Here is a 26,583-nt window from a genome sequence, read left to right on the forward strand (position 1 = left end):
CAATAAACATGAACCAAGCAAAGGAGTGAGGAACTCCACTCCACTGATTGCAAGCCTGAGCAATTACTGAGCTAGGCCAGCTCTGCCAGCCTTTCTCCTCACTGGGCACAGCAGCACCAGATCACAGAGTGCTCAGACACAGCTGGGGGGGCACTGGCCAGAGACACCCCAGGACAGGAGGACACGTGTGCCATCAGGGCCACCAGAGACACCCCAGGGACAGGAGGACATGTGTGCCATGAGGGGCCACCAGAGACACCCAGGGACAGGAGGACACATGTGCCATGAGGGGCCACCAGAGACACCCCGGGACAGGAGGACACATGTGCCATCAGGGCCACCAGAGACACCCAGGGACAGGAGGACACGTGTGCCATCAGGGCCACCAGAGACACCCAGGGACAGGAGGACACGTGTGCCATGAGGGGCCACCAGAGACACCCCAGGGACAGGAGGACACGTGTGCCATCAGGGGCCACCAGAGACACCCGGGACAGGAGGACACATGTGCCATCAGGGCCACCAGAGACACCCCAGGGACAGGAGGACATGTGTGCCACGAGGGCCACCAGAGACACGCCGGGACAGGAGGACACATGTGCCACCAGGGCCACCAGAGACACCCCGGGACAGGAGCAGAGGGAATGGCCTCAGGCTGGGCCAGGGCAGCTCAGGGTGGGCACAGCAGGAATTTCCCCATGGAAAGGGGGCTCAGGAACTGCCCTGGCACTGCCCAGGGGGGTTTGCAGTGCCCAGCCCTGCAGGTGTCACCTGGAGGTGGCACTCAGAGCCCTGGGCTGGGGACAGGGTGGGGATGGGGCAGAGCTGGCACTCCATGGGCTGGGGGGGATTCTCCCAGCCTGGACGAGTCTGTGGGAGCTGTGGCCATGGGGAAATGCTCGGGTGACAGCCCGGGACATGCACAGCCCTCAGCTGAGTGAGGGGTGACACCACCCTGTCCCCACCGCATGGCCCTGCCCCATCCCTGCCCAGTGCAGCTGTGCTGCCACTGAGAACACTGGGAGCTGGTGGGATGTACTGGGACTGGGCTCTGGGGCACGATGACATCATCCTGCAGTCCTGGATCACACTCCAAGGCCTGCAGAGGACACAAGGCTGTACTGGGTGGCACTGGTCCATACTGGAAAGCAGAGGTCTGGCCTCTACTGGGAGCAACAGTGGAAGAAATTACTGCAAAAATGGGGAAAAAACTATGCAAGAACAAGGGAAAAGGGCAAAAACAGGGCACAAATGGGCAATAAGTGGTGAGAAAAACAGTCAAAATGGGGAAACTACCAGAGTAAAATGGTGAGATGTGGCAGAAACCAGCAGTGTGGGCACAGCCAGCACCATCCCAGTGCGGGCCAGTGCTCCCAGTACAAACTGGCCTGCACCACGGGTCTTGTGGCACAATCCAGTAAGGGCTGCCACAGTCCCAGTACGTGCCCAGTGCCTCCAACACACCACCAGGACTCCCAGTACAGTGCTAGTGAGCCACAGCTCTTCAGGCAGGATCCCAGTACAGCCCCAGTGCTCCCAGTACGACACCAGCATGACCTCCAGTCAGATCCTGATCCTGGTGTGATCCCAGTGTCCCCAGTGTGAACCCAGTGCTTCCAGCACAGAGCCAGCCTCAGGCTGCAGCTCTCCCCAAGCGGGCCACAAGGATATTCCCAGTGTTCCCAGTGTGCCTCCCAGTATGGGTCCTGTGGCTCTGAGAGCAGCTCCAGTGCACGCCCCAGCACAGGCTCCAGAGCTCCCAGTGCAGGTCCCAAGGTTCCCAGTGCTCTCCCAGTGTTCCCAGTACAGCCCAATAAGCATTTTTTAGTTCACCCCAACCCGGTGCTGCTTGGGCTGAGCCCCCAAACGCTCAGAATTCCCCCCAGACACGATGTCACCATCCTGCCATTGCCTTTATTGGTGGGTGGGCGCAGGGGGTCACAAGATCAGGCCCCCCCCAGTGAACTCCATTCGCTGCCAAGAGAGGGGAGAGAGGAAGGGGTGAGTGGGGGGCCCTGGGGCTCTGACCCTGCACCCCTGACCCGGCAGGGTGTCCCCAGCACCCGTCTCACCTGCGGAGGGGTGACAAAGGCCAGCCAGTCGGAGGGGCGGGTGGGCAGCAGCCCCATGGCCTGGCACTTGTAGAGGGCCAGAGCCAGCCCCAGCCCGTTGCCCACCAGGAACACGAGCCCCTGCAGTGCCCGCCGGCTGGAGCTCTCCAGGGCCTTCAGGGCTGGGGACACAAGGCATTGGGGCGCCTCTCAGTGACCCCAGGCTGCTGCTGGCACGGGGGGCAGGGGGTGGGCAGCACCACGGGGGAATGCTGGGCACAGGGCAGTGGTGTGGGGGTGACTCTGGGGCTCTGGGAGACATCTGGCTGTCCGTGGGGCTGTGGGACACCCATGGGGCTGAGGGGACACCCATGGGGGCTGTGGGGACACCCATGGGGGCTGAGGGGACACCCATGGGGGCTGTGGGGACACCCAGGGGGGCTGAGGGGACACCCATGGGGGTGGGGGACACCCATGGGGGCTGAGGGGACACCCATGGGGGCTGAGGGACACCCATGGGGGCTGTGGGGACACCCATGGGGGCTGAGGGGACACCCAGGGGGGCTGTGGGGACACCCATGGGGGCTGTGGGACACCCAGGGGGGCTGTGGGGACACCCAGGGGGGCTGTGGGGACACCCAGGGGGGTGTGGAGACACCAATGGGGACTGAAGGGACACCCAGCGGGGCTGTGGGGACCCCCATGGGACTGTGGGGACACCCATGGCACCACAGGAACACCCAGGGCACTGCAGGACACCCGGGGCTGCCCCCGTGGGGCTGTCCCCACACCGGGGCTGCACTCACTGGCAGACAGGGACATGAGGGCCTGCAGCGGGCGCCAGCCCATCATGCAGACCATCATGGCCGGGAAGATGGAGATGGTGTTGCCGGCCATGTACATGATGAACAGGTTCATGGGGATCTGCTTCAGCGGCGCCAGAGCCACGTCCCAGCAGCGCTGCAAACACAGGGGGCCATGGGGTATGGGCACACGGCATTTGGGGGGCCATGGGCACCCACGGCAGGTACGGGGAGCCGGCATTTGGGGATCCCAGGGCAGGGAGCACCCGTCACGCGTGCCCGGGGCTGGGGGACCCGCACGGCCGGGGCAGGGGAGGGACGCGGGGCACGGACCACCCCCACGGGGAACCGGGGTGTGCGGGACCCACGGGTGGCCCGAGGCAGGGAGCGGCCCCAGAGCTGTCCGGGGTGTCGGGCACCGGAGAGCGCCCCTGGGAACCCGGGCCGGGGGCTGCCCCGGTGGGGCGGAGTGCGGGGACCCGGGCCAGGAACCGCTCCCGCAGAGGCTGTGTGGGGACACGGAACAGCCCCCCAGCCTCGCAGAGTGCCGGCCGTCCCCCGCTCCCTCCCTCACACCTTCTCCATGAGGATCTTGTCGCTCTCGTGGACGCCGCCCTCCCCGAGCTGCCGGTCAGCGAAGCCGAGCGGGCCGCGGCCCTCGGCGGCTCCGCGGGGCCTGCGGACAGCGGGGCGGGTGAGGGGGCGCTCGGGGTCCGGGTGTGCCCCGGGTGTGTCCCGGGTGTCCCCCCCGGCCTCACCGAGCCCCCGGCGCCGCGCCAAGGTCCAGGGCCCACTTGAAGCGCCGGCCCCGCAGCGCCGCCGCCGCCGCCGCCATCGCTGCGCCGCGTCACGGGGACAGCCGCGCGCACGTCATCACGGGGCGCCGCGCGACGGGGACACGCCCCCTGGCGCTGACTGACGCACGGACCGACACGGACGCGCAGACGGACAGACAGACACAGACACTGACAGACACACAGAGAGACAGACAGCCGCTTCCTGATACACACAGACACACAGACTGACAGACACACACACACAGACACTGACAGACAGACACACACACAGCCCCTTCCTCACACAGACAGACACACGCACACAGACAGACAGCCCCTTCCTGATACACACGGACACACAGACAGACCGACACAGACAGACAGACAGATACACATACACAGACAGACAGACAGACAGACACAGACAGACAGACAGACAGACAGATACACAGACACAGACTGACAGACACGGACAGACACACAGACAGACAGACAGCCCCTTCCTGATACACACAGACACACAGACTGACAGACACACACAGACAGACAGACACAGACAGCCTCTTCCTCACACAGACAGACACACAGCCCCTTCCCCACACACACACACAGACAGACGGACACACACTGACAGACAGACACACACAGACACTGACAGACAGACACACACACAGCCCCTTCCCCGCACACCCACACGCACAGAGCCCCCGCCCGGTTGTGTCCCTGTGTCGCGTTTCTGCCCCGCGCTGCCCGCGGGTTTATCCTGGCGGGAGCCGTGATCTCCGCTGGGCTCCCTTGGCTTCCGTGGAAAATGCGCATTTTGTGATTGGCTTTTCCTAAATAAATACTACAGTGAATATTGTATGTGTTAGGTTAGACACTGATGCTGTATTAATTCTCTTAAGTAGTGTGTTAAATATAGTTGTAGGTTATAACATAAGGTTAAAATAGAAACTATGCTATGTAGGATACTTTTTTAAAAAAAAGGACTGGCAGTGAGACAGCAGCCACAGGACACCTGAATCTTCCAGAGAAAGAGAATTTCTTGCCCCATTATCAGGATAAACGAACTTCTTCCTGCCTCACTCAGCTCTGAAGAGCTGTCAGGATTGAGAGGAAGAAGCTGACACTGCCCAGGCAGAATCCTGTGTTTGAATGGAATTTATGCATCATGGATGAGGTGTATGAATATGCAGCAGGCTGTTGCTTTTAAGGGTTAATCCTCTGTTAACGTGAGTCCTTTTTTGGGCTTGTGCTGCCCAGAAAAGGTACCCGGACCATCTGTAACTCTTTGTTTCTATTGTCTCATATTGTCCTAATTCAAATTGTCCAAATTATTATTACTCTAATTGTATTACTATTTTTATAACCATTTTACTACTATTAAACTTTTAAAATTTTAAAAACAAGCGCCTTCTGTGCCCTCTGTGACCCACACTGGGCCCGAGAGCGCCTTCTGTGCCTCTGTGACCCAGACTGGAGCGCGCTCACCGGCTTCCCCGAGCTCCTCTCTCCGGAGCCGCGCAGGGAATGCGCTCACAGCTCAGGGATGGGGCCCTGGTTGCACCAACTGCAGCAGCACCTCGCTGGAAACACTGCTGGGAGAGCAGCTGCTGCTCTCTCCCCCCTTCCCCTGAGGCAGCTGCTGGGGTAATCTACAAGCAAGCAGGTCCATAGTTGTCAGGAGCCAGGGCCTCCCTCTGTCTGTCCTGGATGGCCCAGACCCTGCCAGGGGGCTCAGATACCCTGGCACAGAGCCCAGAATGCCCCTGTGGGTTTGATTGTGACCCATGGAGCAAGTCACCAACCTTAGATGAAGATCTGCAAGCCGTGACAAATTAAGTAGAATAATAGTGAATTTATCACAGGGTGAAAAAATAGATTTTGGAGTTTTTGGTATGGGGGTTCAGGGGGCAAGATGGAGGAATCTGGGCATGTCCAGCCTTTCTCCTTCTTCTTCTTCTTGGCCTCCATCTTCTGGGTGATGTTGGCACTTTTGGATTGGTTTAGAGTAGAAGCTCAGTGTCTAACATAGGTGACAGGTATTGGGAAGTCACTGTAAATATTGTGCACGTAGTTTTTAGTATAAAAAGATAACACCTCCCCGGGGCAGGCAGAGTGCCTCTGACTGTCCTGCTGAGCAGACCTGGGCAGGGCAGGAGAAAGAATTTTATAGATAAGGAACAATAAACAACCTTGAGACTGAGAAATGAAGAGCTCTGACTCCTTCTTCAAGCACCAGGCTGGGAAAAGAGACTTTCTAACTTATCTCGGGGTCACTGTGAGCAGCTAGAGACCCTGACACATAGTGATGCCATTTTGGATTTTGCCTTTTTTCTACGTTGTCTGTGTTCTTCAGGCATACATTTCTAGCTCTGTAGCCTATTGTATTATTGACTAGTTTTCCCAGTAATTTTCCATGGCCTTTCCCTAACAAAAAGAAAAATTCCAGAGCTCCAAGCCCCAGGGGTACAGAGCCGCTCTGCTTTCTTGGCTCTTTCCTGGCTACCTGGGTTGAGAGCAGCTCTTGGAGATAATTTCATGGATAAAGTGCAGCCAGTGCCAAGAGAGGGCTCCAGAGAAGGGGCTGCACCTGCGGGTGGGGAATTCTATCACCACTTGGTCTTCTTTTTGTCAATTATGCTGATTTGCTGAACTTAAGACAAACTGTACTCATCCTACATGAGTGAGCTTTTGTGGACATCTTTCCATAACTGCCTCTGAAAGCCTCCAAATAGAAACCCCCTTTTATATTACCTCGTTGCTAAAATTGTGCCAGGTTTCATTTCCAGGTTAGGAAAAGGCAGCAGTACAGGGAGTGTGCCCTGGCAGGACCCCCAGCACGCCTGGCTGCCCCAGGCTGGACAAGGCCCTGATCCTGGAGCTGCAGCACTGGGAGCTGCTCACGTTGCAGCTGCTTTGGCAGCGACTGTCCCTGCTTGTGCTGGGAGCGTCAGGGACAGACACCGTCCGTGCGTCTGTCCAGCAGCCAGGCAGCAGAGCTAGAACGGAGCTCACCTCCTCCCTGCGCAGGTGGGGGGCCGTGCCCAGCTCTGGGCTCTGCTCCAGGCACGCACACACCGCGCAGCCCAGGAGGGTGCTGAAGGGGCTGGGGCATCACTGCTGCAAGGGGCAGTGAGGGAACCAGGGACACTCAGCCTGGAAGGCCCAGGGGCGCCTTGTCCGTGGCTATAATGCACACAGACCCACGGTCCCCTGCCCCAGAGCTGGCTTTGCCCCCAGCACGGCAGCCCTGACCCGATAGCTCAGGCCCTCCTGAGGACACAGTGCCCGAATACCCAGGCCCCTCTCAGCCATGGCTACCTTAGCAAGCTTAGTGGATTTCAGCTCCTTAGTGGTTATCAGCTCTCTTAGGATTCCAGCTCTTGCTTGCTAAGGCACCCGTGGGATAGGGGCAGAAGCAGATGAGAGAGGAGAAGAAATAGTCCTGGTGTTTCCACAGCGATGGTTTATTGAGGGGTCTGTGAAGGGTTCCAGCAACAGCTCTTCTTCTGCTGAATGGGCTAAAACAGCCCCTTTTTGTAGGGTACAGGGGGATCCAAGCTTGTCCAATAGTAGGGGTTAGGGGAAAGTGGCCTATGGAGTTACAGAGATAAGCTGGGGTCCAGAGGCAGAAGACAGGATTTTTCTGTCTCATCATTACTAATGAATTCCTACTGTTAAGTCTCAGCCCTCCACAGGGCCTTAGCCAGTTCTGTGGAGTCTGCTACACAGAGCTATGCACCCATTTCTTTTGCCACAAAACACTGCTAAAGCTGAGACCACACTCACAAGTCCCTGCTATCACCAGGTCTAGTCATTCTCAATTCTCCTCAGGGGAGAAGGGCAGCTGCAGGGACGGTGCCCAGGGACAGGCCAGAGGCCACGAGCACACAGGGTCAGAGGCGCCCTGTGAATGTTGAGAAACTGCCTCACTGTGGATTTGTGGAGTTCCTGTACGCAGAGACACTCCAGAGTCACCTGTGCACAGCTGGGCAGAATGGGCCTGTGCTGAGCAGGGAGAGGGACTGGACACAGAGAAGCCCCTTCCAGCCTCAACCAGCCCTGGTGATTCCTTGGAGCCTGCAGCTCCCCCAGCAGCACTGAGCACAGGCTGTTTGTGCCACTGTAATGGCAGAAGTGGCTCTTTGCAGTGTGTCAGAGATACACAAACCCCAAGCGGACGTACCAAACCCATGTTACTGTCTGACATCCCAGAGAGATGATGTCCTGTGACATTCCATGCTCTTGTTTCACACACCAGTTTGGTGGTGATCCTGTTTCTCACAAGCCCTCCCAACTCCCAGAGCCTTACCCAGTAATCACTCCCGTGAGGCTGATCACCAGCAGTGAGAACTCAGAGGAGCCAGACTAAAGGATCCCCCAAGGGCTGGGAAGCCACAGCTGTGGGCCCATATTCACTGCTCTCTGTGAAGGTGATGCCAGATCCAAATGACAGAACTCTCCCTCCCCCAGGAAAATAGCCAGGATAGGAAAAGTGACAAAAACTGTGAACATCTTTACAGGTTTTGAACACAGGATTACACCGGCACTCCAGAGAAACAAAAAGGTGTATGTAAGTCACACTCTTTGTCTCCTTTCTTCTGACCTTGAACCTGGGAGGGGCCAGGAACCGGAAACTGCCACCTCAAATTGTTCCCTGTGCTCCAGCACAACCTCCATTTCACACCCACCCAGACAAACTAGAAAAAAAAGGTTTTATTATAGCTTTTTCTATATAAATAGAAAAAAAGCAGCATTTTACTGAGGTGAAACCCTCAGCCTGGGTTTCAGCTGGGTGAGGGCTGATGCTGGACCCTAGCCCAGCAGATGAAGGCATCCCCATGACATTCTGAGGGGGGGCTGTGGGCCCCCAGAGCTCCTGGGCTGCTCAGCTCATTTTCTTGCGCTTGCGCTGTCCCTCTGGTGCCTTCTGCGTGGGCAGGGGCAGCGACAGGGTGCCCAGCTTGTGGTTCTGGTCGCTCTCCAGCCCTGGCACCCCCTTGGCCTTGGACACCCTGAGCCGCAGCGCCTTGGCGATGTCCAGGATCCTGGGAAGCAGGAGAAATGCCATCAATGGGGCTCAGCCCACAGGGACCCCACAGGAGAAATGCCATCAGTGGGGCTCAGCCCCCCGTGCCTGACCCATGGAGGGCCCCGAGGTGTCTCTGTGCACAGGGATGCCCTGGAGGCAGCAGCTGGGGCAGCAGGGCTGCGAGGCAGAGCCCTCCTGGGACAGGCACTGCTGCTTTCCCAGCAGGTCCCAGCCTCCTCCTGCTTCCCCCACAGGCCCCGTGCTCCCAGCTGCAGGACAGCACTACCCAAACCCAGCATCCACTGCCAAAGCCAACGGGGACTCCTGGAGAAGCTTAGTCCCAGAAAGGAAAAGGGAAAACGGATGGAAACCAACAGCAGACTGCTCTTAAACTCACTAAATCCACCACTTCTGATCAAAGAAGAGAGGATAACTGTGGGCAAAATAAGTGGTGGCATCAAAACTGATGAGGAAGCTTGAAAACCAAGCAGTGCCCAAGGGCTTTGGTAAGACCCAGTAATAAGTGAAGTTTTGGCCAGAAAGCCTGGTCCAATGGACTCCGCAGGGCCAGGGATAGGAGCACAGCTGGAGCAGAGCTGCAGCTGCCAGGGAAATGCAGGTGCTGCACTCACAGACTACTGCCTATCCTTGCCTGGGAAATGAAAGCCCTCCCCAGGTCCAGAGACACTCCAGAGCTCCCCCAGGCTCCCTCTGCAGGAGGGTCCCAGCAGGTGTGAAGGAACAGCAGACTCACCTGCTCTCTGAGAGCTTCAGGTCATTCTGCAGCACGGTGAGATCCGTCTGGAAGCTGTTAATGTGCAGAGCCAAGGCAATGACATAGGCGGTGATTTTGGCCTTCATGGATGCAGAGATTAAATTCTGGATGCTGTGCGGCAAGAGGGAGAACTCGTGAGATGTGGTGTGTCTGTGGCCCCTCAAGCTGAGCTCTGCCATTCCTGTGCCTCAGGAGCACCACACAGCATTCCTTACCTGCCATTGTTGTAGGTCAGCGAGGTGAAATTCTTCATGAGTTTCTTGCTGATGATGTGTGGGCATTCAGGACCCATTGGATCTAGGGCAGAAAGGGGCTTTGCAGTGGAATGAGGAGCACACTCTCTACCTTGCACGGCCCACCAGCACAGCAGCATGTGCATCATCCTGACACTTAGCACAGAACAGCAGAATGCGTGTGACCCACTGGGATCACTGAGTCCAGCCCCAGCAATCCCAGCACTTAGGGATTGTTGGGGATGGACTCTTCCCAGGAACACAACAAACCTAAAACAAACCTGGGTACTTCATTTCTAGGTCTCTTAATTCTTCAGGCCTGAGAGAATTCCAACAGCTTTTATTTTCTTAGTAAAAGCAGTCTCCCAGTTCCATTCTATACACTCTAAAATGCACACACAGAGATGTATTTCTTTTGCCACAAAACACTGTTAAAGCTGAGACCACACTAACAAATCCCTACTATCAGCAAGTTTAGTCATTCCCACACTCTCCTTAGACAAGTCCCATGGGTGACTTGAAATTTAAGGAATTTAAGGAAATTTAAGGCCAGACTTGCTGCTTCCTCCTCCCTCAGCCCTGCAAGGACTGACAAAGACACACAAGTTTTAAAGAAGATGTCAAGTCTGGAAAATCTCAACCAAAATATTTTGTGTGGTGCTGCTTCAAAAACAGACCCCTGAGCATGGCAGGGGTATGATCCCCACACTCAGCTGGCAGGCAAAGGATGATGAAGACATTCCCAAAAGCGTGTGCTGAAAACTCTCTTACGCTTCTTCTTGATCACTTTCTGCTGGCTGAACTTGATGAGGGTGTCCAGGAACCAGAGGCATCTGGCTTTGTGGTCCCTGCTCTTCTCATCAGTGGGCAGGAACTTCAGCTCCTCCAAAACAAAGGAGCAGAGGCTGCAGGAAAGAGAGGGGGAGTTAGCTGCCCTTGCTGCTGTGCACACAGGTGTCCCCCACATTCCCCGATGCCACACCTGGATCCCCTGTCCTCTCCCTGCCCTGAGCCGTGGCACGAGCAGCAGCAGCCCCAGTGCCCCTGAGCCCCTGCAGTGCCCTTACCTTCTCTCCTCTGCCCTCTTGGCCACCTCCTCCGTGGTGATGTTGGCCAGGGCGGCTGCAGGCACCTGCAGCGCCTCGTACTCGGCAGGAGACAGGACTGGCAGGAGCTTAAGGACAACAACAAGCCTGGCCTCGCCCTCCCAGCAGGGCAGCTCTGTCACACTCCACTGAGGAGAGGTGGGCAGGGCAAGGGGATGGAGCCTCCAGCAGGGGACGGAGCCTCTAACAGGCACAGGCAGAGGCAGAGCATCCTGCTCTGTCACAGACATCTTTTATGGAAAATCCTTTCTTCAGGATTTTGCCTTCTGAGAAGCTGAGAGGCCTCAGGAACAAAATGTAAACAATGGTTATCTGCTGCTGTGGAATGCAACAGGTGCATCTGTGATTGGCCATCTTGGATGTTTGTAATTAATGGCCAATCACAGTCAGCTGGCTCAGACAGAGACTTTGTTATCATTCTTTCTTTTTCTATTCTTAGCTTAGCTAGCCTTCTGATGAAGTCCTTTCTTCTAATCTTTTAGTACAGTATTAATGTAATATATATCATAAAATAATAAATCAAGCCTTCTGATGCATGGAGTCAGATCCTTGTCTCTTCCCTCATCCTAAGACCCCTGTGAACACCATCACACTGCTCTCCACAGGAACGGGCAGGACATGGCACCTGCAGCCCCAAAACCCCAGGGCAGCTCCTGGCCTGTGAGGGGCAAGGGCTCAGCTTGCCCCCAGCACACCAGATGGCTCCGTGTGAAGCCCCAGTGCACAGAAAGGATACTGTCCTCAAACCTGTACACGTGCTCCGGCCGCTCAGCGTCCTCGTGGCATGGCGGGAGAAAGGCAGAGATGTTCTGCACATCGTCCTGGGCCACGTCCTGCATCAGCCCTGGGGAGGGAACCGGCACAGGAGCGCTTGGGTTGCGATAACCAAAATGCAGAGAGCAGCAGCACAACCCAAACCCTTCCTTTAGAAGCAAGTTTACTCAAACGGCTCAACACTACTTCAGTCACAACTGGAGTTTTAGACATTTACAACCTCTATCAAGAACCTTCTGGTCATAAAAATTTAGAAAGGCCACTCCAGACTAGAGAAACATCTAGGAAAGGAGGGCAACAAGATGTGGGCAGGACACAGTTTTGGCACCTGTGTTCCAGTGGACACCCACTTGGCACAGAGCAGCTCTGAGAGCACAGTCAATATCCACCCTGGAACAAAAGGCATGAAAGGTGGAGGGGTCTACAGCCAACACACATCTCTCCTGTTCCTGCCAGTGACACTCCCAGGATCCCAGAACTGCTCTGGAGGGCTCTTATCTGCCTTCCTGCCCAGATGTCCACAGTCAGGGCAGCCCCGGCTCCCTTCTGCCACAGCCTGGAAGCCCCCAGGGATGGTGACACTGTGTTCTGCTGTGATGTGTCCCAAGGCTGCACCAGTCTGAGGTAAGAATGTGCCTTTTCAGCAGCCATGCCACTGAGCTCAGACCAGCAAAAGACATTGCCTTTCTGCCAGTGAACCCACATCACACAGGAGCTTCCAAAGCAGGCAGGAGGGACACTGATGTCACAGGGACCTTCCCTCATTCAGGTAACTCCAACACCAAGCCCAAGCCCAGCAGGATCAGAAAGCAGCAGTTCCTCTACATGTGCCCATCTCAGCTGCTGAACCAGCTACTTCCTCATCACTTAAAGAAAAGCCCTCTTCTTCTTGCCACACTTGGCATGGGCAGACAGCAAAAGGCACTTCAGATTGTCCTGATTACAGAGTCCCCTCACCTGTCACTCCCTTGGCATCGATGACGTTGGCAGCTGCCTTGGTCACAGCCGTGCTCACGATGTCGCTGCCCACGGCGTTCATGCGGCGGGAGCTCAGAGCTCGCTTCTGCTTGCTGGTGCCGAAGGCCTCGATGCACAGATCCATCTGCACGGGGCAGAGCACACTCTGCAGCCCCCTGAGCAGCCCGGGGAACACGAACCCTCCTGCTCCTTACACAGACACGGCCCCCAGCAGAGCTTCAAACTCCTCACAAGGCAAAACTGCAGGCGCGGGATGCGCTGTCTGCGAGGGCAGCAGGTCACTGGGGTGGGGACCAGCCCAAAGTAACCAGGAAAACCAGGAACCCAGGATAATCAGGAAAACACTCCTGAGCCAGGCAATGCCACTGCCATATTTTCTGGAAAAATTCCCTTGCCCAGGATTTCTCCTGGAAAGCTGAGAAGTCTCAGAGAAAAAGGAAAACAATTTTATCTTATTTGTTTCTCCTGTGTTTGCTGCTTTGGAACGTGGTTGGAGATTGTTTATCCAACAGGTGATTGTTTCATTGGAGTCTGGTGAATTATTTTACCTTAATGACCAATCACAGCCAGCTGTGTTGGACTCTGGAGAGTCACGAGTTTTTCATTATTATCTTGTTAAGCTTTCTGTAAGTATCCTTTCTCTATTGTTTAGTATCAGATCATATAGTATCATATCATATAATACCACACAATATCATATTTATATTACATTATATAGCATATGAATATAATGATATCATATAAATATAATAATATTGTATAATATACATATGATAGAATAAAATAGGATAGAATAAAATAAATATGATAGACTATGATAGACTATAATATAATATAATATCAATATATCAATATCACATCAATGTCATATCAATGTCATATAACAATAAATTAGCCTTCTAAGAACATGGAGTCAGATTCATCATTCCTTCCTGCCACGGGGGACCCCAAGAACACCCCAAGGCCATGCCTGTGCTGCCTCCTGGGCACGGGGGGAACGCTGGGCCTGCGCAGGTTTGCCCTGCAGGACACCAAACGCCCCAGCCCCAAGGCAAGCACCTGCCCCTGCCAGCCAGAGCAGAACATGGCACAGCTCCCAGCTTTACCTTCTCCCTGTAGGATTTGGTCTGGTAGTCCTTGGTGTCGTCAGGCATCACGTTATCTGCAAAACAAGGAGAGTCACTGTGCTTGGGCAGGAGCAGCCAGCAGGGGAGTGCCTTTAGCTCTGCCCCTGACAGACTGGCACAGGACCTGCTCCATGTGACCTGCCTGCTTAAAGGACACAGCAAACATGAGCACCTAGAACAAAAAAGCTTTTGCTACAAAGCCCACGGGTGCAATTCATGGACTGTGGCCAAACCCACGTCCTGCTGCGTGGGGTCAAAATCAACTACCAAAAGATGTGATCTTTTGGGTTCTTATCCTGGGTTCAATGGCAAACAACAGTCCTGCTGGATAAAACCTGGGTGGTTTTTTTGGGGGGTGGGGTTGGGTTGTTTTTGGTTTTGGTTTTTTTTTTTTTGGTTGGTTTTTTTTTTGCTTTGTTGTTTTTGGTTTGTTTTTTTTTTTTGGTGTTGTGTTGTTTTGTTTTGGTTTTTTTTTTTGTTATTCAGGGATCCAATTCCTGATGAGTGCCAGGCCTCCCTGAGCAGAACGTACCCAGACAAGGCTGAATTTGAGCAGTGGCACCTTGTGAGTGACTCCCACCATGACCCCAGCCTGTGCTCCCCTCTCCTGGCACACCCAAGTGAAGGATTTGCCCTTGCTCCCTGCCAAGGCACGAGGCAGGGAGGGCAAGGACAGAGCAGCCCAGCAGCTGTGACTGCCAGCACCCCCACCTGACAGCAGGGGCTGCATGTTGAATATTTCAGCATTGTAGATATCCATCTGCCCAGAGCTCTTGTCCAGCACGCCAACAAAGTACCTGGGGAGAACGGGGACAGTGATTAGTGAGAGGCAGAGCAGTGGAAATTATTCAGAGTACAAGGTCTTCTCACACCCCAGCAGCTTGTGATAAACCAGGTTATCCCCAAGGCATGTGGACATATAAAACCAGAAAGACTTGATACTCTGAGTAAATGCAGAAGTCTTGAAACAACTGAATTAGGTGAATTGTAGGTACCAGGGTTCTGCTATTTTCTTTTGCCTTTTTTCGCTATGCCAGGACTTGTTTGCCATAGCTTGAACAACAGCCAATTTCCAAATTTCATCCCAGAGCTCAGGATCTCCAGAGGTGCAGGCAAGCACCACTTCAGCCCTCAGAATCACCTGTTCACCAGTATTCAGAGGCTGGAGCACTTAAATCTGCCCACAAACAACACTGAATTCACAGCTGCACCACACACATTTGTTAAACTGCATTTATCTCTCCAAACCCGAGCAGAAAAAAAACTCTTGGTGCTCTTTTTTCAGCATCTCACACTGGACACTGCTCCATCTGAGGATCCATCTCTGCTGGGTCACTGCTCAGGCAGGACAGAGGCTGGTGAGGGCATTTTTGAGAGGCTCTGCAAGAGGGAAGCCAGGTCCTTGTGCAGAACTGCAGAACATCTCAGCTGGAAGGGCCCCACAGCGATGACCCCTCAGCTGCTGATGAAGGCAGCTCCTCCATCCCAAACCCTCAGCAACACAGCTCCATCCTGCTGCTGCACTGCTTCATATTCTCACCCCAGACTGCACAAGAGGTTTTCAAAGCAGTCTGATTTACACAGCACAGCTCCCACCAGGTGTGCACCAACAGCCAGAGCTTCCTGCCCCAATCCCTGAGCCCGGGGATGGAGCTCTGAGACAGGGAAGGGAAAGGGGAAAAGGAGCTCTGTGTGTGAGCAGTGTCTGTGCTCCTCCCCCCTGCCCCATACCTGCACAGGGAGTTGCACTTCATGACCTGGCTGCCAAAGTTGTGTCCCACGTAGCAGAGCCGCTCCGTCTCCAACACCTGGGAAAGCAGGAGAGATCCTGGGAAGGGCTGGGGGAAGCAGCATCAGAAAGCACCTTCTGATTGCAGGCTCAGCTCCCTCTCACTGAGAGGCCCCCTCGGGATGCACGTGGGCTGAACAAAGACTCCTTAGGAGGCGGTGTCCCAGCGAGGGCAGAACACACGGGGCTCCATCACCAGGTGCTGCCCACGAGCCGGGCAGCAGCTCCCCAGGGTTCAGCGTGTGCCTGCTCTGCCAGCTGCCCCTGCAGTGTCCCTCAGCCAGGCCAGGGACATTGCTCTGGAGCCCAGGGACACCTGGCACCTGGAACACATCCCTGTGCAACACGCTGGCCCGAGCTCTGATTGTTTAACAAAATCTGCTGCAGAGCTCGGCACAGACCCTCACACTCCCACACTGGTCTGGGTCACAAGGGCCCTTGAACCACACCTTGTTCCACCCCAGCCATGGCAGGGACACCTCCCACTGTGTCCGTGCCCAGCCTGGCCTTGGGCACTGCCAGGGATGCAGGGGCAGCCCCAGCTGCTCTGGGCACCCTGTGCCAGGGCCTGCCCACCCTCACAGGGAGGAGTTTCTCGCTCCAACGGGAAGGAAGCCAGGCTCACAGCGCTCCGCAGCAGGAGCTGCTCGGTGGGATCGCAGCCGGCAGCTCCCTGGGCCGGCCCCGCTCCCGGTCTGTACCGGCCCCGCAGCGCACGGGGGTCGTTAATGACATCGGTCACTTTTAGCCCGTTATCCGGCTATTGCCCCAGTGTGTACAGCTACCACTGTACCCTAATGTTTCCGTGCCCGGTGTCCCGGAGCCACCGCGGCCTCACCAGGATCCGCCGGTGCCTCTTCCGCGGGTGCGCCGAGTCCCGGTTCCGGTACACGGTGAAGCTCAGCGACTCGGGCCGCTCCAGCGTCCCGTTGGCGAACCGCACTGCGGGACAGGAAGCCGTGAGCTCCGGGGCCGGCCGCGGTGCCCGTGACCCGCCCCGCGCCCCCGGCCCGCTCCCGCTCACCGAGCGCCGCCGGCCGCTCGCCCTCGGGGTCCCCGCGGTAGCGCCATGTGGCGGCGGCCATGGCGAGGCGGTGTGTCGGGACTCGCGTGCGGCTCCCGGCCCCGGCCCCGCTCCTCCGCCTCTTCCGCCACCGCCTCCCGTCCTGGCAATAAGCTCAGCTCCCATTGGGCCAGGCGAGGCCGTGCCGTGGCGTAGCAGTAATGAGGCCGCGGATTGGCTGTGAGCAGGGTCCGAGCCGGCAGCGGCCGGAAGTGACGCGCAGTGTCGGCGCGGCGGGGCGGGGCGGGCGGGGCCGGAGCGGCGGGAGCGGGGCCGGGGCCGAGCCCAGTCCCAGGCCCGAGCCCGAGCCTGAGCCTGAGCCTCGCACGGCCCTTCCCGCACGGACACCGCAGGTGAGCGGGGCGGGGGGCGGCGGTGAGGCGGAGGCCGCTGACCCCGGCGTCGGGCGGGACCGGGGCTCTCCGGTCTCCCCTTTATGTCCCGTGCGCGGCACAGAGCGGAGTCTCCCGGTGCCCGGAGCTGATGCCGCGCTGGGTGCAGGCGCCTCCCGGGGAGGGGCGCGCACCGTGGCTGCTCCCGGTGATGCGCAGGGGAATAAACCGGGCAAAACAAGGCAGAGTCCGGGGAGGAGCGCCCGTGAGCAGGAGACACCGGGTATCCCCCGCCAGTTAGCGGCCGCACTTCTCAAAGGCTCTACATCGCTCAGTTTTCCCCGCGCTGAGCATTCCGGTGATACCCGGTGATGCTCGCCCTGCTCTGAGTCCACCCAAGGACACACGGGGGGATCCCTGGCATGTCCCGGGCAGGGCGAGCAGCTGCCCAGCAAGCACAGGAACGGGCAGGAAGGAAAAAGCAGCAAACCCTCCGTGTCTGAGCATGGACTTTCTGAATCAGCAGGCTTGCACTTGATCCCTCCTCAAAAGTGTGATTCTGGCCGTGTGACTTTTTTTGGGCTGCTTTGTAGTCCTGTGCCCACCGATGCTGTGGCGTTGCTGCTGCAGAATAAACGCGAGCGCAGGAACCTGAGTGTGTGTGTCCCTTGGGCACACAGACCTCACTGAGTCCTACACTTTGCTGTTTCTTCCTGAGGAAAAGTCGGGGTATTGCCGAGGATCACCATGTAGGGTTGAAATGAATCCAGACAGGGCTGATGCTCTGTTGATGAGAGTTAGAGAAGGAACCGCCCTGCCTGCTGCTGCTTGTGTCGCTGGGCAGTGCAGTGCAGTGCTGTGCTGGGCTGTGCTGTGCCAGCAGCCCCAGTGCTCCTGAGGAGGGTTACCCACCTCTGTGAGCAGGGTGTCATGGGCAGCACGCTGTCACTGGAATCACACTGCCTTACAGGCCAGGGATGGGTGTCACTATAAGACATGAAAGAGCACAAGCACACTACCTTCTCAAGGTGAAGGAAGAAAGAGAAAGTTTATTTTCTGACTCCAACATTTATAGTTTTCCAAAAGTGACAGTGGATTGGAGGGTGACAGGGACACCTCTCCAATGACACTGGTCAAACCAACAGTCCATCAACTTTCTCCTCCTCCATAAAAGAAGACAAAACAATCAGTTATTTATAGAAAGTGTCTGAGAAAGTTCACTACAAGAATGTCAACATCAGAAGGCCTAGAAAATCTTAAAAAACCAGGGTGGCAGCTGGGTGTTTTACTCACGGCTGTGAGGTCACCCACGCTGCCCAGCACAGCTCTGGGCTGGCACTGCTCTTCCCTGTCCTCCAGACTGCTGGCTTTGGCGCTGTGCCCATGTGGTGGAGGTACACTCAGGCCAGTTACTGTTTGTCGCCTTTCAGCTGTCATGTTTTGTCTTCAAAAATGCCAGCTTTGGGAGTTGGAGATGAGGGTTTGGGTCCTTTCTTCCTGAGTGGGGGTAGTGGGGTGACTCTAAGAAGGGGTTTAGTCTTCTATCTTTGGCTTACAAGACCAATGTTTTTATAAACTGTTAGAGTTAATTAGAGTTTGAGTAGTTTGTTTTCTAGGGCAGCTGCAAGGGGGAGTAAGACTAGAATGATTGTGAAGTAAGTGAAAGAGGCTAGTTGCCAGTTCACTGCAGCCTGACCAGGGCTCAGCCATAGGATCCTACAGCAGTTTGAGCTGGGAGGGCACCTTGTCTTGTTCCACGCCCTGCCACAGCAGGGACAGCTCCCACTGCCCCTGGTGCTCCCAGCCCCAGTGTCCAGCCTGGCCTTGGGCACTGCCAGGGACCCAGCTGGGCACCCTGTGCCAGGGCCTGCCCACCCTCACAGGGAGCAGTCCCTGCTCTGCTCCTGTCTTTCAATTTGAACCCACTCCCTTCCTCCTTCCCTGCAGACTCATAAATGTCTTGTCCTGCCCTTGCTGCAGCCCCTTCAGAGCTGGAGGGCCATGGTGATGTACCCTGCAGCCTTCCCTCGTGCAGCTGGGCAGTCCTAGCTCCCTCCCTCTGCTCACAGCACGGCCGCTGCCCGCTTTGTGGTATTCACACAGCCTCTGAACGGAGAGGAGCTGTGAGACACGCAGAGAAGAAGGAAAACACAATTCTTACCTCGCTTGCTGTGCCTGTGTTGTGCTAAAGTAGAATGCAATATGCAGATGGTCTACCCAAAGTGAGGATGTTTGGTTCCCTTGGCCTGTCAGGGCCAGGTGTGTGTGTGGGACTGTTGTGACCGTGTTCACAGGGGTCTGAGGATGAGGGAGGAGACGAGGATCTGACTTCCTGTTTCAGAAGGCTTGATGTATTATTTTATGATATATATTACATTCAAACTATACTAAAAGAATAGAAGAAAGGATTTCATAGACTAGCTAAGAATAGAAAAAGAAGGAATGACAACAAAGGTTTGTGGCTTGGACAGAGTCTGAGTCAGCTGACTGTGATTGGCCATTAATTACAAACAACCACGAGACCAGTCAAAGATCCAGCTGTTGCATTCCACAGCAGCAGATAACCATTGTTTAGATTTTGTTCCTGAGGCCTCTCAGCTTCTCAGGAGGAGAAATCCTAAGGAAAGGATTTTTCATAAAAGATGTCTGTGACAGACTGTCATGGGACAATCAGGGGAGAATCAGAGATGAGGGCAGTTCTGTGCAGTTGTGAGCAAGAGTGAGTGCATGGCAGATTCAGTTTAGATGAAATGTACATAGTATAGTATAATAAAGTAATTCTTTAGCTTTCTGATGATGGAGTCAGATGCATCATTCTCTCTCCCCTTTGTCGGAGTCGCCTTTGATTTACAGTCCCACTCTGCTCAGCCCGCTGGCCCTCACCGCTCTCCTCCTGTGTTTTGCAGGACCATGGATTTCCCGGGGCACTTTGAGCAGGTCTTCCAGCAGCTCAACTACCAGCGGCTGCACGGGCAGCTGTGTGACTGCGTCATCGTGGTGGGCAACCGGCACTTCAAGGCGCACCGCTCGGTGCTGGCCGCCTGCAGCACGCACTTCCGCGCGCTCTTCACCGTGGCCGAGGGCGACCAGAGCATGAACATGATCCAGCTGGACAGCGAGGTGGTCACGGCCGAGGCCTTCGCCGCGCTCATCGACATGATGTACACCTCCACGCTGATGCTGGGCGAGAGCAACGTCATGGACGTGCTGCTGGCCGCCTCGCACCTGCACCTCAACTCGGTGGTCAAGGCCTGCAAGCACTACCTGACAACGCGGACGCTGCCGCTGTCGCCGCCCAGCGAGCGCGCGCAGGAGCAGAGCGCGCGCCTGCAGCGCTCCTTCATGCTGCAGCAGCTGGGGCTCAGCATCGTCAGCTCGGCGCTGGGCTCGGCACAGGGCGCTGAGGAGCCGGCGGGCGCGGGCGCTGCTGCGCGGCGGCTGGAGCAGCGCCGCCTTCCCCATGCGCCGCCTGCACAAGCGCCAAGCAGTCCTCCGAGGAGCGCCGCCAGCGCGCGCGGCCCGCCCTGGACGAGCCCGGCACCGACGGGGCTGCCGAGAGCGGGCAGCCCATCGTGCACTCCCGCGAGGATTTCTTCTCGCCCGACTCGCTCAAGATGGTGGACAACTCCAAGGCCGACGCGGTGGCCGATAACCAGGAGGACAACACCATCATGTTCGACCAGTCTTTCGGTGCTCAGGAGGATGCCCAAGTGCCCAGCCAGTCAGACAATGGCGGGGGGAACATCTCCCAGATGTCCATGGCGTCCCAGGCCACTCAGGTGGAGACCAGCTTCGACCAGGAGGCTGCTGCTGAGAAGAGCAACTTCCCGTGCGAAAACCCAGAGGTCAGCCTGAATGAGAAGGAGCACATGAGGGTGGTGGTGAAGTCGGAGCCCCTGAGCTCCCCGGAGCCCCAGGATGAGGTGAGTGATGTCACCTCCCAGGCGGAGGGCAGTGAGTCCGTGGAGGTGGAAGGAGGGGTGGTGAGTGCAGAGAAGATTGAGCTGAGTCCCGAGAGCAGCGACCGCAGCTTCTCGGACCCCCAGTCCAGCACTGACAGGGTGGGGGACATCCACATCATGGAGGTGTCCAACAACCTGGAACACAAGTCTTCTTTCAGCATTTCGAATTTTTTGAACAAAAGCAGGGGAGGTGGCTTTGGCGGCAGCCAGAACAACGACGACAACATTCCCAACACCACCAGTGACTGCAGGATGGACAGCGACGCCCCGTACCTGATGAGCCCGGAGTCGGGGCCTGCCGGTGGCCACTCCTCTGCCGCCGTCTCGCACGTGGAGAACCCGTTCAGCGAGCCCACGGACTCCCACTTTGTGAGGCCCATGCAGGATGTGATGGGCTTGCCGTGCGTGCAGACCTCTGGCTACCGAGCGGCGGAGCAGTTCGGCATGGATTTCCCCCGCTCGGGGCTGGGCCTGCACTCGCTGTCCCGGGCCATGATGGGCTCCGTGAGGGGCGGGGCGGGCGGCTTTCCTGGCTACCGGCGCGTCGCCCCCAAGATGCCCGTGGTGACCTCCGTGCGGGGCTCGCAGCTGCAGGAGAGCTCGTCGGGCTCGCAGCTGATGCTGAACGGCGGCGCGTCCTTCGAGGGCGGGCACCTGTCACAGCCGGGCCCGCCGCAGCTGACGCGCGCCTCGGCCGACGTGCTGTCCAAGTGCAAGAAGGCTCTGTCAGAGCACAACGTGCTGGTGGTGGAGGGCGCGCGCAAGTACGCCTGCAAGATCTGCTGCAAGACCTTCCTGACGCTGACGGACTGCAAGAAGCACATCCGCGTGCACACGGGGGAGAAGCCCTACGCCTGCCTCAAGTGCGGCAAGCGCTTCAGCCAGTCCAGCCACCTGTACAAACACTCTAAGACCACCTGCCTCAGGTGGCAGAGCAGCAACCTGCCCAGCAGCTTGCTGTGAGCGGAGCAGCCTCGCTGCCGGCGGGAAGGACAGCGGCGCGCCCGGCACGGCACGGCTCGGCTCTGCCTTTGGGGATATCCGGTACCTACCTCGCGGGTGCCGCCGCCGGGAGCCGCGCGGCGGATGGGGATGCGACCCCGCGGCGGGGATGGGGATGGGACCCCACGGCCACCAGCCCCTTTGCAGGGCAGAGGGGCGACAGCACGGGGGTCTCCTGAAATAGCACGGTCTGACAACAGCAAACCGACAAACTGATGTGCGCATTTCTTTTCTCTTGTTTCTTTTTTCCTTCTCTCTAAAGCATTTTGTAACAGTGAAAGCATTTAAATGATTACTGTAACATGAGTTGCTGCATTACGTGAGGATGGTGGTGCGGACCTCTTACCTATAAAAGAGAGGAATGGCTTAGGCTGCACCTGTCTGACATAATGCTTTAAAATACGCTAATTATGATGATAGTTCTAGGATTATGAATGTATGTTTGGCTGTTTTGTAGTAAAGGACACTGTGTAATCAAGGTGCTTAAATTAAATCCCAGAAAAGTAACTTTTGGACTGCCAGGTGTACATATAACTTTAACACAGCAAGATCTGGATATTTGGCTGGTTTTTTTTTCCGTAGAAGCGAGTATTAAGTGGTAAGTGAAGTACTGTCTCTTGTTTGTGCTATTCCTAGCAGTATTTTAACCAGTTTGTATCTCCTATGTTACAATTCTATATACGCAGAAGTTTGAGCAGAGCTTGTCTTTGTTGTTTCGAAGGAGAGGGAATTTGTGGTGGCTTTTTTGGCCACGTAAGGCAGCATCTCGCTGTTCCCAGATGCCCACAGCCCATCTGGTCCCCGTTATGGCGTGAGCACGTTGTCTTTTGCTCTTATCTCCAGGCTTTAATTTTCTGCCCTGCGCACTGAGTGACTTCCCTTGGCAGCTGTGGGTCTGTCCTTGGAGCAGATGGCTCCTGGGTCAGGAGCAGTCCTCCTCTGCCATATTGCACAGAATCACAGAGTATGCTCAGCTGAAGGGAGCCCTCAGGATCACTGTGTCCAGCTCCTGGCCTTGCAGGGGATACCCCAGCCATCCCATTTGTGCCTGACACTTCTTCATCTCAGGCAGCTTTGGGGTTGTGACCCTGTCCCTGGGGATCTTGTTCAGTGCCAGACCACCCTCTGGGTGAAAAACCTTTCCTGATAGCCAACCTAAACCTCCCCTGATTCACCCTCAGCTGTTTTCTCACGGCCTGTCACTGGTCACGAGAGTGAGGAGCTCCGTACCTGCCTTCTGCTGCTCCTCAGGAGGATGATGAAGGCCCCGGTGAGGTCTGACCTCAGTGTCCTCTCCTCCAGGCTGAGCAAACCAAGTGCCCTCAGCTGCTCCTCATAAAGCTTCCTCTCAGACCCCTCACCAAGCCCTGGCCTCCTCTGGACAGCCTCTAACAGCTTAGTGTCTTTGGTATGATTGTGCTCAAAGCTGCCCCAGCACCTCAGCTGAGGCTGCCCCAGAGCAGAGCAGAGCAGGACCATCCCTCCCTGAGCCTGCTGCTGACACCCCCAGGATGTGGCTGGCCCTCCTGGCCGCCAGGGCACGGCTCGCTCGCATTCTGTAAAACGTCCTCATCAAATCCACTTAAGATAGTGTCATAAAAGTACTTTTCCTCTTACATTTTAAAAAAGCTAATGTAAATTTAATTTTTTTAAATGGCACCGTACACACGCAGCAGAAATTTATCTTTTTCTACATAAATCATGTAGAAATCTCTTTTTAATTTCCTCTTCTTTGGTGCCACCATCACTTAACGCTGCCTGCAGTCTCTTTTCTTCCCTGTCAAAGGTGCACACGCACTGTGCTCAGCATTGTTAAGTTTTAAAAAAACCTTCCAGAGCATTTCTGCTGGTGGTAAATGCTGCTCAGCCGAGAGGAGCTGGGTCAGGACTGCAGGGTGTCCTTCTGCCCAGGTGAGACAGAGGATTCCCTGCACCTGCCCTGTCAGCAGGTGTTGTTTGCACCTTGACCATCTGAGATGGGTGGGTTAATTCCTTTAAAATGTTAATATTTTGTTATAGGATTTACTTAATGGTCATATCTCTGATTTTTTTAAAGCATTAAAATAACACTTTTTTGAAGCAGTGGAATATGCTGTGTTTTGTTTTAAATTTCAGTATTGGGGACTAACAGCACTGAGCTGCATAAACATTCTCCCAAACATCAATAAAACGCAGTATTTTGTACTTTAATATTTTCTTGTGTTGCTTTTTTAAGTAACACTGTTTCATCTTCATTGCATTTCTAGTGTTTTGCATTTCAAAAACAAGGCTTTTTTTCACTTTGTGTTTCCTGTAGCACATCCACATTTTTGAATTGTTGCAATGTTTTGGAATAAAGCATCTCTTTGCGCAGTGAGACTAACTGGGAACTAACACGAGCAGATAAACACTTGACTGGACTCTTGAAGTGTTTTCATAAAGATTTTAATGTGGAATATCAGTTCTGTATTTTTTCTTTGTGAAGAAGTTCTGAAGGAGCGTTTTTGGCAGTGGCAGAGTTAAATTCCATGGTCAGTTGGGGTGAGCCTGGAGCCTGCAGCTGCCTCGAAGCCTTCTGAGTCTTCCTGAACACAGCAATAAATTCCTGGGGATAGCACGAATCAACACCTGGGGCCTGAGCTGCCCTCTCCACCCCACAGCCTGGAGAGCTGGTGCTGAACTATGCTCAGAGCTGAGCTTTGCACAGGGGATCTGGCCTGGAGGATGGGGCTGTCTGTTCCAAAGCAGCTGGAAATAAACCCTGCATTTTGTGTGGCTGTGTCTGCCTGGCTTCACTGCTGTGGTGCTCTCCACACCAACCTGTACAGAAAAAATTGTGACTGCACAAGGGATCATAAAAACCTCACCTTGGTAATAATTTTGTCCCCTGTAGTGTTCTTTGTATTGCTTTTGTTGATGAAATAATATTTACACAGCACCTGTGAAATTCATGATCCATGGTCCCTGCTGCTCTCTGAATTCCTCATGGGAGTGTGAAAAACACCAATCACTTGTTTTTAAAATTTTAAAAGTTTAATAGTAATAAAATGGTTATAAAAAATAGTAATACAAGTAGAGTAATAATAATGTGGACAGTTTGGATTAGGACAATATGAGACAATAGAGACAAAGAGTTACAGATGTCTGGGTATCTTTTCGGGGCCCGAAAAAGGACCCACGTTAACAGAGGATTAACCCTTAAAAGCAACAGCCTGCTGCATATTCATACACCTCATCCATGATGCATAAATTCCATTCAAACACAGGATTCTGTCTGGGCACTGTCAGCTTCTTCCTCTGAATCCTGACAGCGCCTTCGAGGCAGGAAGAAGTTCATTTCTTCTGATAATGGGGCAATAAATTCTCTTTCTCTGATAGATTCAGGTGTCCTGTGGCTGCTATCTCACTGCAAGTCCTTTCTTTAAAAAAACTATCCTACATAGCATAGTTTCTATTTTAACATTTTGTCATAACCTACAACTATATTCAACACACTACTTAAGAGAATTAATACAGCATTACTTTCTAACACAACACATATAATATTCACTTTAATATTTGTGAAAAGCCAATCATAAAATACGTGCATTTTTCACAGGACGAAGTCTCAGGTGCAGGAGGTGCTTGTCTCAAAGGCGTTCTGGGATGGACACCTGAGCCCAGTGCTCCAGTCCCCGTGGCAGCTGATTTACCAGCTCATGTCTGTTTCTTTGTGCACCTGGGGAGTCTGACACATCTGCTCAGACACCAGCTCAGTCCCTGTCATCACCAGGAACCTCTCAGATGCTTGGCCACCATCCTGCAGTGTCACAGCAGCTCCACCAGCAGCAGCATCCCCAGAGTGAGCACTGAAGACTCCTGGAGAGCAGTGAGCTCCCCCTGGGCCCACAGTGCCCTCTGGGTCCTAGCCATCCTTCCTCAGCTGCATCATCCTAATCCAGGGAACACAGGTCTGTGTCCTGGCCCTGCACCTGTCCTATGTCCCATGCCCTGTGTTCCATGCCCCATGTCCCATGTCCCACATCCCATGTCCCATGCCCCATGCCCCATGCATGTGACATGGTTTTCACAGCACAGCAGTGCTCATTCCCACTGGAATTGGGCACTCCCCAGCCAGCCAGGATGCCCAGAGCACGCTGACTTCCTCCCCACCAACACAGCCACCAGTCCTTCCTGCTCAGTCCAGGTTACAAACCTCCAGAACTATTTCTGGCAGGCCAGCCCAAGGCAACCAGCCATGCTTGTGGATCAAAAGTGACTGATAAACGTGTCACAATTCCTCCCATGATGCAGGGCAACTCCCCCCTAGCCATTACTGCTACCAGAGAGTGATCACTGATATTGCCGGGGTCTGTGCACAAATCCCAAACAGGACAGGGCTGCAGGGAAGGTGCCTTGAGCTGTTTGATTTTCCAGCATCACTCTCATTCCATGGTGATGGCAATGGGAAGCTGCCAGCAGCTCACATCCCAGGCAGCAGACACAGAACTCAATGGCACAACTCACTTGATGAGTTTTTTGCCCAATCACACAAGGCAAAAGCACACTGACAGTATTTATATCTGTACAGTATCTATTCTATATTGACAGTAGTTCTGTCCAACCACTGTAAGCACAGGTACCTGTGGTTAAACAATGCTTGCTTATTTCAAATGCAATACCTGCTTGTGGGCCTTCAAACACAACACACAGAGCTCCATTATTAAGCTTCAACCTTCCTAATATCTTGCTAGATAAACTTTTCTGTAGCTTAGAGAGTTATTCTAGACAAGTATTGATACACAGACCATTGCTCTAT

General features: G+C 55.0%; 3 protein-coding genes across 4 annotated transcripts; 1 reads left to right on the top strand and 2 right to left on the bottom strand.

Annotated features, from left to right (window-relative positions):
* Positions 1-1,894: 1,894 nt before the first annotated feature.
* On the bottom strand, positions 1,895-3,709 carry EMC4 (ER membrane protein complex subunit 4). The gene is made up of 5 exons (XM_030968777.1): positions 3,613-3,709; positions 3,431-3,530; positions 2,858-3,011; positions 2,073-2,233; positions 1,895-1,974 (listed from the first exon to the last, which is right to left on the bottom strand). The coding sequence occupies exons 1-5, from the start codon at positions 3,687-3,689 to the stop codon at positions 1,939-1,941; spliced, it is 528 nt and encodes a 175-aa protein (XP_030824637.1). The 5' UTR covers positions 3,690-3,709; the 3' UTR covers positions 1,895-1,938.
* Positions 3,710-8,193: 4,484 nt separating this feature from the next.
* On the bottom strand, positions 8,194-16,606 carry POLR1E (RNA polymerase I subunit E). Of its 2 annotated transcripts, none has more exons than XM_030968608.1 (12): positions 16,472-16,606; positions 16,286-16,389; positions 15,390-15,496; positions 14,370-14,455; positions 13,638-13,693; positions 12,511-12,655; positions 11,516-11,623; positions 10,741-10,837; positions 10,445-10,578; positions 9,656-9,737; positions 9,420-9,551; positions 8,194-8,681 (listed from the first exon to the last, which is right to left on the bottom strand). In XM_030968608.1, the coding sequence occupies exons 1-12, from the start codon at positions 16,530-16,532 to the stop codon at positions 8,522-8,524; spliced, it is 1,272 nt and encodes a 423-aa protein (XP_030824468.1). In that variant the 5' UTR covers positions 16,533-16,606; the 3' UTR covers positions 8,194-8,521. The 2 variants fall into 2 exon arrangements, with proteins under 2 accessions (XP_030824468.1, XP_030824469.1); XM_030968609.1 differs by having other exon boundaries at positions 8,316-8,681; positions 15,390-15,466.
* Positions 16,607-16,747: 141 nt separating this feature from the next.
* On the top strand, positions 16,748-24,669 carry ZBTB5 (zinc finger and BTB domain containing 5). Its single transcript, XM_030969342.1, is given in 4 exon segments — positions 16,748-16,863; positions 19,749-20,291; positions 20,293-20,323; positions 20,325-24,669. Coding segments are annotated over 3 exon segments (2,013 nt in total). The 5' UTR covers positions 16,748-16,863; positions 19,749-19,752; the 3' UTR covers positions 21,768-24,669.
* The last annotated feature ends 1,914 nt before the right edge of the window (positions 24,670-26,583 follow it).

The sequence above is a fragment of the Camarhynchus parvulus genome, chromosome Z (assembly GCF_901933205.1).
Source record: "Camarhynchus parvulus chromosome Z, STF_HiC, whole genome shotgun sequence".
NCBI lineage: Eukaryota > Metazoa > Chordata > Aves > Passeriformes > Thraupidae > Camarhynchus > Camarhynchus parvulus.

Bases quoted from the DNA above. Each gene is read 5' to 3' on its own strand.
- EMC4 (XM_030968777.1), bottom strand. From the start codon at position 3,689: ATGGCGGCGGCGGCGGCGGCGCTGCGGGGCCGGCGCTTCAAGTGGGCC. The intron at 3,531-3,612 runs GTGAGGCCGGGG...CGCTGTCCGCAG, and splicing joins GGCGCGGCGCCGGGGGCTCG to GCCCCGCGGAGCCGCCGAGG. The intron at 1,975-2,072 runs GTGAGACGGGTG...CTCTCTTGGCAG, and splicing joins CCTTTGTCACCCCTCCGCAG to CGAATGGAGTTCACTGGGGG.
- POLR1E (XM_030968608.1), bottom strand. From the start codon at position 16,532: ATGGCCGCCGCCACATGGCGCTACCGCGGGGACCCCGAGGGCGAGCGG. The intron at 11,624-12,510 runs GTGAGGGGACTC...TTCCCTCCCCAG, and splicing joins CGATGCCAAGGGAGTGACAG to GGCTGATGCAGGACGTGGCC. The intron at 10,579-10,740 runs GTAAGGGCACTG...TCTTTCCTGCAG, and splicing joins AAGAGGGCAGAGGAGAGAAG to CCTCTGCTCCTTTGTTTTGG.